This window comes from Tyto alba, unplaced genomic scaffold (assembly GCF_018691265.1).
Source record: "Tyto alba isolate M040663 unplaced genomic scaffold, T.alba_DEE_v4.0 Super-Scaffold_13, whole genome shotgun sequence".
NCBI lineage: Eukaryota > Metazoa > Chordata > Aves > Strigiformes > Tytonidae > Tyto > Tyto alba.
Genome location: NW_024881275.1, coordinates 39,674,316 through 39,690,149, shown reverse-complemented (window position 1 = coordinate 39,690,149; position 15,834 = coordinate 39,674,316). Strand labels below are relative to the sequence as shown.

Sequence of the window (15,834 nt, the reverse complement as noted above, 5' to 3'; positions counted from 1 at the left end):
AAAGCTGAGCTCATTGATTTCAGAGGACAGTAGCACTGACATCTTCTAGCAACTGGAGACCATATTTTCAAATTATGGCATCAATATAATGAAGTAATCCTTTCCAAAGGAGCACGTATAAAACTGTATAGAGTGCTTGAATTTCACCTCTTTGAGACATCTTATACTTGCTGATAGTCTGTCATAAACCACTTGTCATACCATAGACAGCTAAGTAGTGCTTCTATTAAATGAGAAAAATTACTTATTTTTAGGCTTGGATGATGATCGTACTGTTTATATGCATTGACTTTGAGTTGCACTTGCATACAGCAGCTTTGAATTGGACCGCGTAATTCCTCACAAAATGTTAATCATTGATTTGTCAAGATACTGCTTTGATGAGGGGCGTAAAAGCCCAAAGACAGGTAAATAACACAATTCTGGTTTTCAGGCAATGTAGAGTATGGAGGCATTTGAGCATTTTACTACTGGATTTTCTTAAACTCATTGTGTACATTTCTGTGGTATTTGCAGCAGTGACCTTTTAAAATGATTTCATGCCTAAGCAGACTTGTAGTTCCAGTGCAGGTGGCACATGTATTTACTACTTGGAAGTTAAATGATACTGGCTTATAAAACAGTTGTGGTAGTTACTGGTTTTGTATTCTATACCTGAAGGTGAACTGAATTCAGCTTTATTTTTCAGCATAGTCTCTTTCACTATATGCCTTAGTTGGAATAGTGTTGCCCTTTTATTATTATCTAGATTAAAGGCATAACTCTGCCGTTAATACTTAAGCACAAATGCTGATCTAAAGCAGTATGGTCTGAACAGACAAAGTGTCATTGTCGTATAGTTCTTTCAATACGAAAATGATTCTTGGATTTTACTGTGAAACAGGCTTGGAATTACATTTTTTTTCTTATATTTGACTATATAGTGAACATTTTCTTGGCTTATCTTCCTCTGACCACTAGATCTAGAGTACAGGATATTTTTTTCAAGAAGTAGGCCCTATCTTCCTGGTTTGCTTGATATTTTGCATTTTCATTTTTCAGTTTATCATAAAACAATGAAGACTCATCATTCTGATCATGTAGTTCCTGATCTAAAACTTTTTGAAAGTAGGAGTTTTTAGGTGACTTTTGGATCAAGATCTGGCATCTTAATCTGCCATTCCATTAATTCACCTGGCTCTAGAAATCTACATTCTGTGTTTTAAGTATGCACATGCTTTGTCATGTAGCATTTCACATACAAGCTTATTCTTTATTAAGAAAATATTATTAAGGAAATACTGTAATTCACGTTTGTTGATTAACTTGCTTATGTCCATTAAGAAACATAACATAAGCCTCAAGTTATGTACTGAATTAATAAGGCTGATGTCCTGATACTACAGGCACCAATTCTCTCTTAAGAAGACACCTGGCACCAAATGGTCTGTTTGGCCCTTTGATTACAAATAAAACAAAACCACCTGAAAGTTACATTTATGTCTACCATGTAATACATTTATATTTAGGTATGTCCATTGCTGATTTCTGTGTGGACTGCTGCCAGTAAGAAAACTGTCCTTGTAATCTGACAGCTCGTGATGGAGTGTGACTGTGGCTTGTGTCTGTAGATCTAGTAATGTTAGCTGTGACTGCTCCAGCTGGGGAACCTAGATCCATAGCTGCAGTAAAAGCTTCTCTGTGTATGGGGCTGTGTAAACCTCCCTGTGCTGTTTCCCATAACTGGAGAAACAGCTGTCAAAGCAGCTCTGATCCGTTTCTGACCTATAACTTAATAAATTAATCCTACTGCATGAGTCACACCTGTTTAATCTGTTATTTTTTCCAACACCTTGCAAAACTAGACATAGAACTAAGTGATCTGTCTTGGGCCAATATGAGTTCTAGTATTATGCATTATTTAATAAGTACAATTAAAAAACAGTTAGAAAAGATGAGCCAAGTTACCTGATTTAGTGTGGAAGTCTGGATGCACCTCTTCCTAATAAGCACACCTTGTGCTTAACACAGAGAAAGTACTTACTTTCTAGCACTGTGTTGCATCCCTATCACTGCCTGCTCTCTTACCCTGCTCTTTCTCCATGTTGCAGAGCTCAGACATAGAAAGTCAGCCATTAGGAATCCTACGTTTGCTTTTTTTCTGTCTTCTGGTTATTGCACATGCCACTTTATCAGTCTGCTGGCCTTAACGAGGAGCAAAATGCCAAAGTAAGATGAGTTCCTAGAAGTAAAAAACTTCTGCGGCTCAGCCATGGGAGGGTAGATGTGTAGTCTCTGGCTTTGCTGCAAACTGTGGGCATTACTTTGGAGAAACCATTAGCACCAGTCAAAGACAACTCTGTGATTAAATGAATTAGTGCTTGCAAAGGGCCCTTAAATTGTTGGGTGAACATTTAGAAATTACTTAAAAATTGGGCTAAGATTTCCAGTTATTTAGTGAATTAGTCACCTTTTAAAATAAGTTAATGGGAAAAGGTTGTCCAGATACTTTGAATGGCTTTGAAAATCACAGCTGTTATAATTAATACATTAGGAAAGCATATACATCAGTGTGTATGTGTGGATCAGTCTGACAAATGAAGAACTGTGACTTCAACTCCAGGAACTGGATTGAAGTCCCAGTGTAAACAGTTTGGTCAGCAGCCTCTCCTTCATTGTCACAGTCATGTGAAAACCCAACCATTTAAAGCTGTTATACCTGGCCTGTAAATTGGTTTCATTTTGCTTTTTCACTTTTTGTAAATGAAAAAGTTCAGTAGATCAGGAATACATTAATCTTCATGTGAAAGCAGTGAGAAAGCACTTTCACTTATCATACTCTTCATTTGATCTTAATAACCTTGGTGGTGCCTGACAAAAGGTATTGTTGTCCTACTTCTGGATCTGATTTGAAGAACAATGAAAAACTGTGTAAAATTTACAGCAGATATTTCCCTTTATCGTTACAAATTTGAAATCTCAAGATTCCTTCACTACAGGAGAAATAGGAGAACTAGAGAAATATTAATCGGTTGCATTGTATTTATTCTTTTCTGTAATGAATGTAATCTCATGTGAATTCTTGAACAAATAAATGGATGCATACTCCAAGGGCCAGCAGTTATGCATAATGATAAATAAAAGCCAACTGAAACCACATGTTGCATCATTAATTATCCAGTGATAATTTGTGTAACACATGTGAAGTCAAGATGACTTTCTTGGGCACCAAGATGAACAGAAGCATTTAATTTTCGACATTGTGGAGGAACAGGAGGACTAGCAGGCAAGACTACTGAGCTAACCGCAGGTGGGAAGTGGTCCTAAGTTCATCTGAAACCTACCATCATCATCACAGAAAGGGGCCACACTTAAGCTTGTGTGGCCAAGCCCTTTGTGCCCTCAGGCTGTTTATTAAAAAAAAAAAAAAAAATCAGGTAAAATTCTTTTGCAACATGTGCAGTGTTTGAAGTTCATATAATATGTTTGTATGCTTATTGTTAACTCTGTTATAGTGTAATAAGTTCTCATTACTGTGTTGTATGCATGAGTGTAGTTATGCACTGGTTTGAGTTAGAATAATGTTGCATGCACTGTTTGTCATACAGCAGTGTCTGGACTACAAGGCTGCATGTTCATTGCTATTTAATTGAATGCAATCAGTTTACTGCATGCTGCTTCAGAAAGTCACACCTCCCCATGCTGAGTAAAACATTATATTGCATGCTGTTTTAATAGCAAGTAGTCACAGGACTGAAACACTTCATATCTGCAGTGGACCCCAGTCTGAACTCTGATCCCAGTCCTCTCCATGAACTTGGTTGGGCTGAACAATTTCAAAGAGATTTCTCTCCAAATTTGAGGCCTGAACTTTATTAATCATGAAAACCAAACACATTTATGCCAATATTCCAAGCTTCTGGAGGGGAGATTGTGGAAATCCAGATTTTAGACCTGGGTTTGAGTCCAATGCTAAACAATATGAACGAAGTTCAGTCGATGTAGTGTTTCTTTCAACCATGTCTGTATTCTTTGCAGAAATTCACTGTCAGCAAGCATCATTGAAAAAAGAATGGAAGACATTGAAAACGAAGGATGTTTCCCCTGTGATTTTTTGAAGACGGATAGGTAACATGTTATCTGCAGTGAATTCTGTATTTAGTCTCCCCCTTAACATTCTCTCTTGCTTGGAAGGTGAGTGCGGTTCACCCCTTCTTTCTGGTACGTGGACTCGGGGTGTGGGGTACCGCTTAGGGGATGGTGTTTGAGGGGATGGCAGAGCACGTGTAGCCACACCGCAGCCTGGATATACAGCTGGATGCAAGGAGGGGTGTGAATGAGAATCCTCCTGCCACTTTGGGGCCAAAGCTCTGGGAAACACAGGGTGCTGACTACTGCCCAGTTCACCAGGAAGCAGGAATCTCAAAAGTGGGTGGGGACATCCTTATAATTCATACAGCACACCTCTGCATGGGGCAATGACAGCTCTAGTGACTGATACTGTGAGAGAATAATTTACATTTGCTAGTTTAGCTGTCATAAGGACAGAAATGGGTTAGAATAAATAGGGTTCCGTATGCTTAACATTGAAATCTTTCATTTTCAATCTAGTATTAGTGGGGAAAATGTTAGCTAGTATTTGGATTAATTTGACTAATATATGGTAATGCAAAGCCTGAGTGAGAGTAATTAACTGAGCTCCCCCATTCCACTTGCCTTTGTGAGAAAGCAAAGAGCCTCTCAGGGGATGGGGAGTGTGCAGAGTTTAAAGCCAAATGGTCAGGGAAGCAGTTATATGGGTATAGCTGTACTCCAGGTTTTCAGAATGCTAGTGACTCCACATGGTTTTGCAGAAGCAGAAATACCAAGTCAGAGTGGTCTTAATGTGTTTTTAATGCAGATTGCAATGCAAAGTTAACAATTGCCTAGCACCTTGGAAACAGACATTGACATTCTCAAGTTCTTCTGCTAATAGCACCTAGCAGCTTGATTACACAGAGAAACAAAGGCATAAGGAATTTGAGTGTCTTTTGTATGACATGTCCAGTCGCACCAGACAGTTCATCATAATTGGATCGTTCTTTTTGCCAAATACAGCTTGTATATCTATAAAATGTCATATATGTTATGGGGCTATTAGAAAGGGCAGTGTTAGAAACTTAATCTTCTAATAAAAATTAGATTTTGTAAGATACCTATGTTCAAAGTCCTTCTTTGGGCATGAAGCCAGTTAGGGGTTAGAGAAAAATATTCATTAGGCTAAATTTTTTCATTTTACTTTTGTAAGGTTTCTTACGCCTTTATTTGAAATACCTGCTATGGGCTACTCATTGAGAGAGAAGATACTGTACTAAATGACCTGAGGCTGGACCCAATTTAGAGGTTACTATGATCCTGATGTAGCAACAGAAGACAGTTTTACTTTCTCTCTCTCCAGCTCTGTGACCACTACTAGGATAAACAGCTAGAGATCATGCTGAGTGGAAAAAAGCCTGAAGGTCACAAAAGAAGTTAAAGGATTGAGCTATCTAACAGATATAAACCTCCAAGTACATTTTTGTTTAGTTTTTTGGTGTCACTGACCTTGTTCTTGACGGATGGAAGGGTGTGCAGAAGGAAGGCTTATGTAGGTGTGTATTCAACACAAAAGTTTTGTATACCCCCTCTTTATGTTCATAAAAGCTGCAACCAATATTTTAAGAGGTTTTCTCTTTGAAAGGTACCCCAAATTTTGGACCAAGATTGTCAGCGTCTAAATAATGATTAATTGCAGATGTATATGGCTATGTTCTCAGCAGTGGCGGAGCAGCTGTATGCCTCTTTGGCATTGCCTGTTGGTGGCATATATTTGCCATAGCTATAAGGAAAATAGAGATATTTCTACTCCAGTTTTGCTAAGCACAAATCTAACTGTGTGTGCATGCAGAGTGAAGAGATATTTCTAAATAAGGTGTGCTGCTGGATAAACAGTTTCACTCTACATTTCTAAGAATAAGACCAGTGTTCAGAACTACTGTATTAGAAGAAGTCATCAAGATCAGGTAGACTTCTCTGTTACTGATGAATGAAACAGAGTTTCTGAAACTTACTTGCATGCTATAAACGAAGGTACAGATTGTACTGAAATTGCTTCAAATATTCCTTAAAGTTAGATGATCTAGAAATACTGAGAGCAGAGCTGTCATTGAGCAATGGATAAAAAGTTTCTCTGGCAGTAAAATCAAGAGACTCCTCTCAAATACATTGACTTCTGCTAGCAGATTGATTTGAGTCTCACACTGAAGATGCACGAGCGTTAAGCATAAAAACGGTTGGGTAGATTGCATACTACATACCTAACAGCAAGTGGTACTCTATGACTAGCATTTGCCAAAGCCAACCCTTCTACTGTATAGAGTTTATTCAGTAAACCAAAAATGAATTTGTCAGCTTCCTTTCATTTTCTGCTTGTAGATTTTCTACATGTGAAAAAACTCCATTTCAAGAAACAAAATGAGGACCTGAGGGGAAGAAGAGGAGGAGTCATCGTCTCCTTGCTCTCTGAGTGACAACAGCTTGTGTGACACATCTGCCGATGTCGCCTTATTCCACAAACCTTTTCTTCCAGGCTTTCCATCGCTTGTGTGGTCAGGACAGGCTCCACTTTGGTCAGGCTGGTGTGACAAATGGCATCACTTAGTCTCTGCACCACTTTTGGGGGGGGCTCCCTGCGTGGGTACCCGCTGCACGGTACACTGAATTCGTGGCAGTACGTGCATCGACACCACACGGTTAGCCTCCCCTTCCTATCCATACCCTCTGTTCTGTTTTCATGAGATACTTCTCCAGCCCTACATATTCCAGACATGGAAATGGTCAATTTACCAGTTGGTGTTCAAAGTTCTGTAAACAGTAGTATACTGGTTTAGTGTTTAGAGCTTGTGAATGTCCCCTGTGCTGCTTCAGACAGCACATGCTCATTTTGCTTGTTTTGCAGATGAACAAATATTTCAATTATTAAACAGATTTCTAAAAATTCATTTTTGATCTCAGTTTTTTTCTTTCCAGAAGCACGTTATTTTTATATTTAGTATAGACTTTGTTTCTCCTCAGCGACTAGTGGTACAACACTTGGTAGTGATTTATAAATTATTAAAAAAAATTGGCAGGAATATAGTACTGTTAAGAAACGACTGGGAGCCTTCTGTACAGTTCTTCTAGATATGTCATGCTTTCATTTAAAAACTCCACCTTCTGATGTCTGTTTTTTTAACCTGTGAAGCCCTATGCTTTGGAGGTGGCAAAGATAAGCTTAGGAACTATAGGATACTAGAAGATATTAACAAGAGAACATTGGTAGGTTTTAGGTCTTGCCATGCAAAACATTTCAAACTAAAAAAATAGTCACAGTTTCTTGTCTCAATATTTGAGATGGCTATACTTTTTCCAAATATGTTGAGAAAATCTGTGCAATTTGTATGTGCCTGTCATTTCCCTGAAATATGAGTTCCAGAATTCTGTTTTTTAATCAATTAAATTGTATTAATTAAAAACAGTAACAACGAAACCTAGCATGACAGCCAAAAAATCTCTGAAACCACAAGAAGGGAACGTATTTTCATGTGATGGTGTATCATAGAGGAACAGATTTGAGCTTCCTGAGTGGGCTACTTTATATAACAGTCAGAGTAAAATATGACTAAAGTTATGAAAAATATCAGGGCATTAGCCTTTTTAATGGAACAAAATGGCAATGTAAAATGTCTTTTTTTTCTGTCTCAGAGAGATGTCAACTCACTTTAAAGCAGAATAGGACTCAGAAAATGCATATCTGAAATTTTTCACTGGATACATTTGCATGCTGAAATTATATTCAAAATACACAACACATTCTGTGCCAAGAAAATGACTCTACAGTATGACCATCTGCAAAGCAGAAAATACTCTTGGACAGATTTGGAACTCAGCATGTGGTCCCTACTGCAGACAGCGCAGTAGCTAATTTTACAAGAGATCAGGATAACTCTACTGGTACTTATCTGAGACTAGCTAATGAAACAGCATGTGGCTTAGAAAGGTGTAATGTGTGTCTATGTCAAATAACTTTCTTACTCGAAAGGAAGCAAATGTAGTCACATCCAGCTTTTCCAAACTGTGCCACTATTTAGCCATGCAGATATATCCAGAACTTCTGCTTTTGCCTTCCTTAGACAAGAAAATGCACAAATCAGGTAACGTCACTTTCAACCTAGCAGCAATATTTATTTCTGGGCTTGATTTGTGGCTCAGGTGTTTGTACTGCAGAAACATTTGCAAATTTGATTTGATGCAAAAAAAAAGCTTATGTCTGCCCTGTGCTGTCTGACAATGGAAGCTAGAAAGAAGTCTTCAGGATGTCCTTTCCGCATCACCAGGCTATCTGTGTAAAGCTACCATCCCCCACCACCCCTTCCACACACACACAAAGGATCTGGAATATTCTGAGCAGAGAGATCCAGGAACCTTCCCCTGGAAAAAGTATGTATCTGTGTGGTGGCAGATATTCAGCTGTCCTTTTTTGTCTTGTTTTCATCAGATACTTCTTTAAGACTCATTAACTCAGAGGTGGGAAAAGTACTGTGCTTTTTGTTGAAGGTACACAGTTGCTGCCAGGCTGCTCCAACCTTGCCTAGGCATAATTGTTGTATGAATATATTTTTTGAAGTTCCCAGCATTTTCACCAAAAGCATTATTAACTTAAACCCTGCAGTTGCTTGAGTACATTTAGTATTCACAGAGTTTCAAAAAAATATGTTAAAAGAATTGTCAAATTGAAGTTCAGACGTCCTGCCTCATCTGACGTGTACCTCAATAAGCTGACACATTCCTCAGGTCCTTCCCCTGACTTCCAGTCTTCTTTCAGACTTTAAGACCACTGAGTTTGGAAAAACTGAGATGTTTTACTGAAAGAAGGACAGTTGGAAAGGAAGATAGTTGGAAAATCTATAGCGCTACGTTACTGAGTGAGAGGATGTATATCCCAGCTCTTCAGCTGCTTACTGCTTTCCCAGCTCTGCCAGGGCAGGGCGTACACACAGTAACCAAGGCTGCCCTGTCAACCCTCAGCCCTGGGCTTCAGCCTTTTCAGCCGGTGCATTTCCTCTCCTACACTCAAGTAGCAGTTTTGATCAACAAGGTCCTTGAGTCAGATGGGTCTATTGAGTAACACACTTTATGTCTGATTATCAGGAGCTGGCAGGCAGAAGAGGTAGTATCAAAACCACTACAGATTCCAGCCCTGCACCAGAAAAATAACAAGCTTGTAAACAGTTTTTGTCAGGTGCGGTGGCCTGAAAATTCCTTTTTCTTCCTACCTGCTCCACATTGCTGCTACAGAGAGAAGATAGTGGAGGCACATAGGAAGAGAAAGGAAGTTGCAGTCAAATTTATCCCTCAAGCAGAGTTTATATCTCTGAAACACAAATCCTTTTTGTGAGAGGCAAATCCTGTGAGGGATTTCAATGCGCCAACTGGACCACTGGAGGAGACAAAGAAGGTGAAGTACTGGTGACACCTGTGTCAGCAACTTGCAGCCAAAATGCCTGGAAAGCTCAGACACATCTGGAGAAGCAAGATGCATGGGTCTGAGAGACAGCAGTGGGCTGGGGGCTGCCACAGGCCTGGACTTCCCACCCCATTGCCTCCAAAGGATTTGATTCAGTGCAAGAAAGAGATGGGAAACCACAAGTTTTAGCTCAGTAGCAAGGCTGAGGGGATGGCTCTGTATAACATGATGTCTGTTTGCTTTTCCTGATTCAAAGAAAAGTATTGTTGGTGGAGAAGAATAATGCTTAATTTTCCTGATTACTTTTTCAGGAATAACCTATGTCTCAGTATCATGATGATCACTGTGTGTGATGCTTGCTGTGCTGTATTTCTAAGATGCACCAGGGCTGTTCTTTTAAGCTTACTGATTTTTACTTTCTCTGTAAGAAAAGTTAGTAGCTACTATAACTAAAACACTTGTTTGGAGTCAAAGTATCGTGGTAAATGTGGGAACTAAATGCAAGCGCCGAACTGTGAAATGGAGTGCTGATGTAGCTGTTGATGGTCTGAGGGCATATGCAAGGCAAGGTTTCTAGTCAAAAGCAATTTTATTAGATGAGCAGATGTAGTTGGGGGGAAACAGAAAAAAAAAAAAAAAAAAAAAAAGAGAAAAAAAGACAAGCTGTGGAACAAACAAGCTCTCCTCTAGACCTGAAGAAAGAATTGTGTGCCTGAAAGCTTTTTTGAGTATCTTTTGCTATAAATCTCACACTTCTTCAGAATGATAGAAGTTTAAACCTGCTGTAAGACCTGTTCCAATGCCACAATCACACAGCCTTCCAAAATAATAAATGTATGTGATTCTTTCCGGTGATTTAAACTTTGGATTGGGCTTTATGTAAAAGCACCCAAGGCATAACCATATAGGGACTGGATAAACCTGTGACATTTGCTGAGCCATTATATTTTGAATGCTGATACATATATGACATTTTTCTCCTGACTCACTTGTTGATGCTGTCTATTCACCTAATATGTAGTTAAAATACCATCCTGCACATGGCATAAAATTAAAATAATGTTTTTATCCAGGTGATGTTTCCAGGTTTTGATTGACTTTTTTATCATGTAGTCCATTATCTCCCATTCTGTTGTTTGGTTTTGTTTTGGTTTGGTTTGGTTTTTTTTTTTTCCAAAATTACATGTTATTCGCATGGTTTTAGGTCTAAATGTAATGTGCTGTTAGTTTCAATTTATATTTGAAACAGTTAAACAAGGTTTGGAGTCACCTTTACTTGTCTCTGTGCAACCATTCTGTCTTATCAATGGGACAGGTCTATTACAGCTTTGTAGCTAATGGTCACAGGAAGGTCTCTGCATGCACGGGAGCAAATTCTAAATACTGACCAGATTGACTATTCAGATAATAAGTTGTTAAATACTGAAAGGACCTATGAGATTTGTTTGTAGCAGTATGACTTCAAGAGTTTTTGTAGTATACAGTTGCTCTTCTATAGGACAGCATGAGTCCAGATTTTTTCAACATGCATTTCTTTCACTTAATGTGAGTGCGATGGCATTAATTTTGCCTAAAATATATGAAAATAGGACTAAATAAGTTACTCAGATCATATTGAAAAAATATCAATTAAAATTTTGCACAGCAGATGTATTGTATACAACATGCATATTATCAGGGATATTTTAGGGTTCTGGTATTATCTAAAGCCATGTGGTTTTGCTTTGACTGAAAAAGTGCATAGTATAGTAGTGAGAAAAATGATAGTTACTACCCCTTACATTACAAGAAAGGTTTAAAAAAAGGTGTAAAGCAATATTGATTAAAGACATGTTTTATGATCAGATTCCTCATGGCTTAATAAGGTACAAAAATCAGACTTGCAAGAAGGTATTAAGACAAATACTCTAATTTATGGTGAGAAAAGGTCTTTCTAATAGCTTGAGAAAACATTTTTATCTTTTGTAGATCTCAAGATACTCTTCCTTATGCTAACATTGACTATTTACTATCTTCACATTTACTATCACACTGAGATTATCTAAATTCAAATGGCACCTGTTTTAGCCTTGAGAAGAGAGCTAACTGATCTGCTAACTATCCTCACTTGTGAAAAGAAATAGGTCTGAAGCTGATCTCTCCCAGTGCGTTTCAAGTATAATGAAGAAACCCACATATTCATTTGCTATAAAGCTTTTTTCTGTCTCTCCAGGGAAGCAATCAGTCGTGTTTGTGAAGCCATGCCTGGTACCAAAGGAGCCTTCAAGAAACGAAAGGTATTTTTCTTTTCTTATAGTGCAGTTGACTGTATTTTCCTAGCTCAACACAGAGGAGACCAGGCACAGCAGGCAGGTGACTTTAAAGCAGCTTTGAGAATTGCAAACCATTAATCATTTAAAGTATTGGCTGTTTTCACCCACTGTATGCTGCCTCTTGCCCTTTTGGTCAGTGTCTGCTTTTAAAGGCATCTAGAAGTATGAGTACATCTAGGAAGAAGATGGTGGCTTGCCTTTATATTCCTACTATAGAAACCACCTCCTTTCTTTTGTAGATTGCAGACAGAATGCTTAAACAGAAGGATGAATTTCATAAAATGCATGAGTAAATTGTGGAAATAGATGCTGGAAGCTGTTGCAGAGGCCAAACACATACATAGTTTTGAAGTGATTAGATCTGTTCTTGGAGCATAGTTCTTCTGGTGACAATTAATGAGTTTGGAAACCACCGATTTCTGGAAATGGAGAGAACATCCTAAGCCATCCTCTGTTCCCTATGATCTTTTCATAAAATACCTGTGGCCGATGCGCAGTGTCCAGCACAGATAGCGAGTTTAATGCACATTGGCCTGACACTGTTACTACCATGTTTTTATTCTTATTTGTGTGGTAGGAGTTAGGATCTGCAGGCAAGGAGTGGAGGAAGCCTCAGCTCAGCTCCTTCACTGCCTGTTCTTCCAAGGGCCTGCTAGGAAAGCTGGCATTTAATGCTAACTCTAAGGGAAGGAGCATAGAAAACAGTTAATTATAGCCCACATGTATGTTGTTGGGCACAGGAAAACAGGCAGGTGAAGGAAGAGGTCTGCCTGCTTCCCTAGCTGCTCCACCATCTAGGCAGAATCCCAGCAGAAAGGGATGGGATGAAATGCCGCTTGTTTGGAATGGAGAATCTTCCCCTGGTAAAGTAAGGCATATGTGACAACATACGTTAGAGCATAATTGGAAATTGTCTCAGAAATTAAGGTTGTGGGTTTCCCCCCCCCTCAAATTTATCTCGTTGGCATTTCTAGGATCTCTGATTTTTTTTTTTTTTCTTAAATCTGAGAGAGGAAAAATATCTTTCTCCTTGGAAAGCAAAATGATGCAAAATATCATTGGAAAAGTAAGTTAAACAGTCTCAAGTGCCTCATGAGACACCTTGCTGTATTACTGTGTTTAGAATCAATGTTGCTTACCCGTTATTGAAAATAAATAGTGTTTATAATGTAAGTGTACTGGCTGAGAAGAAAATTTGCCAAACAACAGAATTTCAGATAAATGTTAAAGACAGATATCTTTGGCCAGTCTGTACTTTCATTATGTTTTTGCCACTAGTGGGTTATGAATTTGGTTAAGGTGACATGTATTTCTTGAGGCCAAGTTTTCACCCTTTACCCACCCTGTGGACAGGCGATCCTTAGGCATGAGCTGGGAATCATGAAGGTTTAAGGAAAGAAGAAAAACAAGAATATTCAAAAGGGCTTGTTTTAAAGCAAAGTTGATGAACTACTAGCTCTGTAACATGACAAAATTAAAATAGAGCAGAACAAGTATTACATACGAGCAGTATGTATGTAGCATAGTTTTAATTAAACAGGAAGAAAAGAAGCTAAAACTGAATATATAGAAGCTTTGAGGAGTAAAGAAGTATAAGTGTGTCCATCCTGCAATGGACAAAACTTTCCAAACTGGCAGGGAACTTAGGACAAATGCAAATACAATTGCAAAAGAACACTGCCTCCAGTCATAGCTTTGCTTTGATATCCTAATGCCTAGCATAAATATTCACCAGTGCAAGTACAGCAAGTTGAAGGACTTGGTCTGTTATTGCTGGGCAGCCTGATTTTGTATAGACTGTGGTTACCTGGATGAGGCTGCTCTCATACCACTGTGTGGTTCCCCTTAGCTGTCAAAGTTGGGAAGTTATAAATTTTGTTTTCACAGCATAATTTATATTGCTACAGAACCTCCCAAGATCTAGTAAAAGGCCTAAAAAAGTTGTCAATATTATTACATCCCCTTTATTACTTTCCAACACTCTGTTCTTATTCTCTTGAGTTAGGAGTCATCTTTAGCTGTGTGTTGTATCCCAGCTAAAGGTTTTAGCCTGTGGCTGGACTTTTACATGCTGGTAAGAAGTCTAAAAGCATAATGACACTGTGTATTCCTTTTTGTGAGCATCCCATCAGTATCACTGGAGTCCCAATTTCCATGTGGGAAGGTGATAGAGCAGTCAGTAGACACAGAGCAAACAACAGATTTGTTTTCGGGAGTTGAAGCTGTTTTTACAGAACAAGAACATGCCACTAAGATACTGATTTAAGGCATTCATCTTAATCTGCTCACTTGGTCTCTTGTTGAAGATGAAACTGCTATCTCACAGAACCCCTATTTTCTTAGGTCAAGAGGGGATGAATATGTGCCTAGCTATTATTATCATTAGTAGTAGCAGTATAAATGAGAAATTATCTCCAGAGGAGAACAGCTGTTGCAATGAAATGATCTTTGAAAAGTAGGCAACTTTTCAGGAATTTTTACGACTACAGATAACCCTGCATACAATAAAGTTCATCCCAAATAAACAGAGAACAAAAATGTGCTTTTTTTACCCCTTCTCACAGCCACCAAGCAAAGTTCTTTCTAGCATCCTGGGAAAGAGCAATCTTCAGTTTGCCGGAATGAGCATAATGCTGAATATCTCTACTACCAGCTTAAACCTAATGACTCCTGATACAAAACAGGTGAGTGTAACTGCCATATTAATCTGTGAGGCTTTTGATGAACAGCCTACTGCTCAATTATTTGCTCTCTGCCAAAATACTCAGTTGCTTAAAGTTATTATTCCTCAATAATATAAAATGAAAGAAAACAGGATATAAAGCGTAGGAGGATTCATAGTTTATTCCAGTATTCAGCACAGCTTTGATGAATTATTTTCTTCTTGCCATGTTTCAGGTAGCTCAGTTTTGTTCTTAAAAGACCTACAACATGAAATGGCGTTTTCTGGTTGTGGGAGTTCTTGTTGGGTATATTTACGAACTTCCAGAGTGTTAAAAGGGGTGCATTTGGAGTGAGAGACTAAAGGACTGAATGCGCATCCGGAATTTTGTTGTAGTTCTTCCCATTTAGAGCCTTAAAGGGCAATCTATTCCCGAGGCACTGCTAAAAATACAGCCTCAGGGATTTTGCATTACAGTGAAATGCCAGTCTTTTAGAGACACGAGGCTGCCTTTTTCAAGCAGCCCATTTCTTCCTCTTCATTGTGCTGAAGGTACAGATAGACTTAGGGGAATGACTGCAGTGAATTGTGAATGATGTATGAGATGAGAAAAATCCTTGCTCAGGTTATATATAAAGAGAAAGCAGACAGACGTGTAGTCACTGCTGTGCTATTTGCTGTGAGCCACATACTGCGTTAGGGCACGCAACTTTCTGCCCAGATACTGCTAGAGAAAAAAAAAAAAAAAATTGCTGCTCTTAGGAGACTCGGGATTAAAGAATAAGAAAGAATACATACTCAATTAAAAATCTTTCTGTTTATTATTATGTTTTCATTGATTTATCTTCATTCTTATCCTTATTTAGAAAACATCATAATCTTCTGCAGTGAGCACTGAGACTGTGGGAGCAGCATTATGGCTGGTTGCAGTAGTTTGGAGCCTTATTATGGAATATACACAGCAGTGCCTTTCATAAGGACAGTTGCCCCCAGTTAGAAGCACATGAACTTGATGTTAATTAAATCTACTAGAAATGTGCCAAACCCTGAAAGTCGCCTTGTCTTCAGCTGATGTCAGGGTAGCAACAGAGTTAAACTGATTTATCTCAGGGAAGAATCCTCCCGCAAATGTTTTGACTCTTCCCTGAGTTCACAAAACTGTTTATCTTTCTCTCACATCATTCTTTTTGAGATAAACTTGGTCTGGGTACTGTAGGCCTGAGAAATGTCTGGTTTCTCAGAGATCCCCAATCTGGCTATGGTCTCTCTTGTTTGTGCCAAGCATTCGATTTGAAAATAAGCATGGCCCAGTGGCTTTGCCCTTTGAGGCTCCACCCAGGAAGATGATTGTGAGCTTC

At 38.7% G+C, this 15,834-nt stretch overlaps 1 protein-coding gene across 4 annotated transcripts in view; it reads left to right on the top strand.

The window, feature by feature from the left end:
• The window catches only part of SHC3 (SHC adaptor protein 3), a 64,471-nt gene that overhangs the window by 22,730 nt on the left and 25,907 nt on the right, over window positions 1–15,834 (top strand). For all 4 annotated transcript variants that reach the window (XM_033008917.1, XM_033008916.1, XM_033008915.1 and 1 more), the window contains 2 exons: window positions 11,715–11,778; window positions 14,379–14,498. In XM_033008917.1, the coding sequence (XP_032864808.1) occupies window positions 11,715–11,778; window positions 14,379–14,498 (184 nt within the window). The remainder of the gene's footprint in view (window positions 1–11,714; window positions 11,779–14,378; window positions 14,499–15,834) is intronic.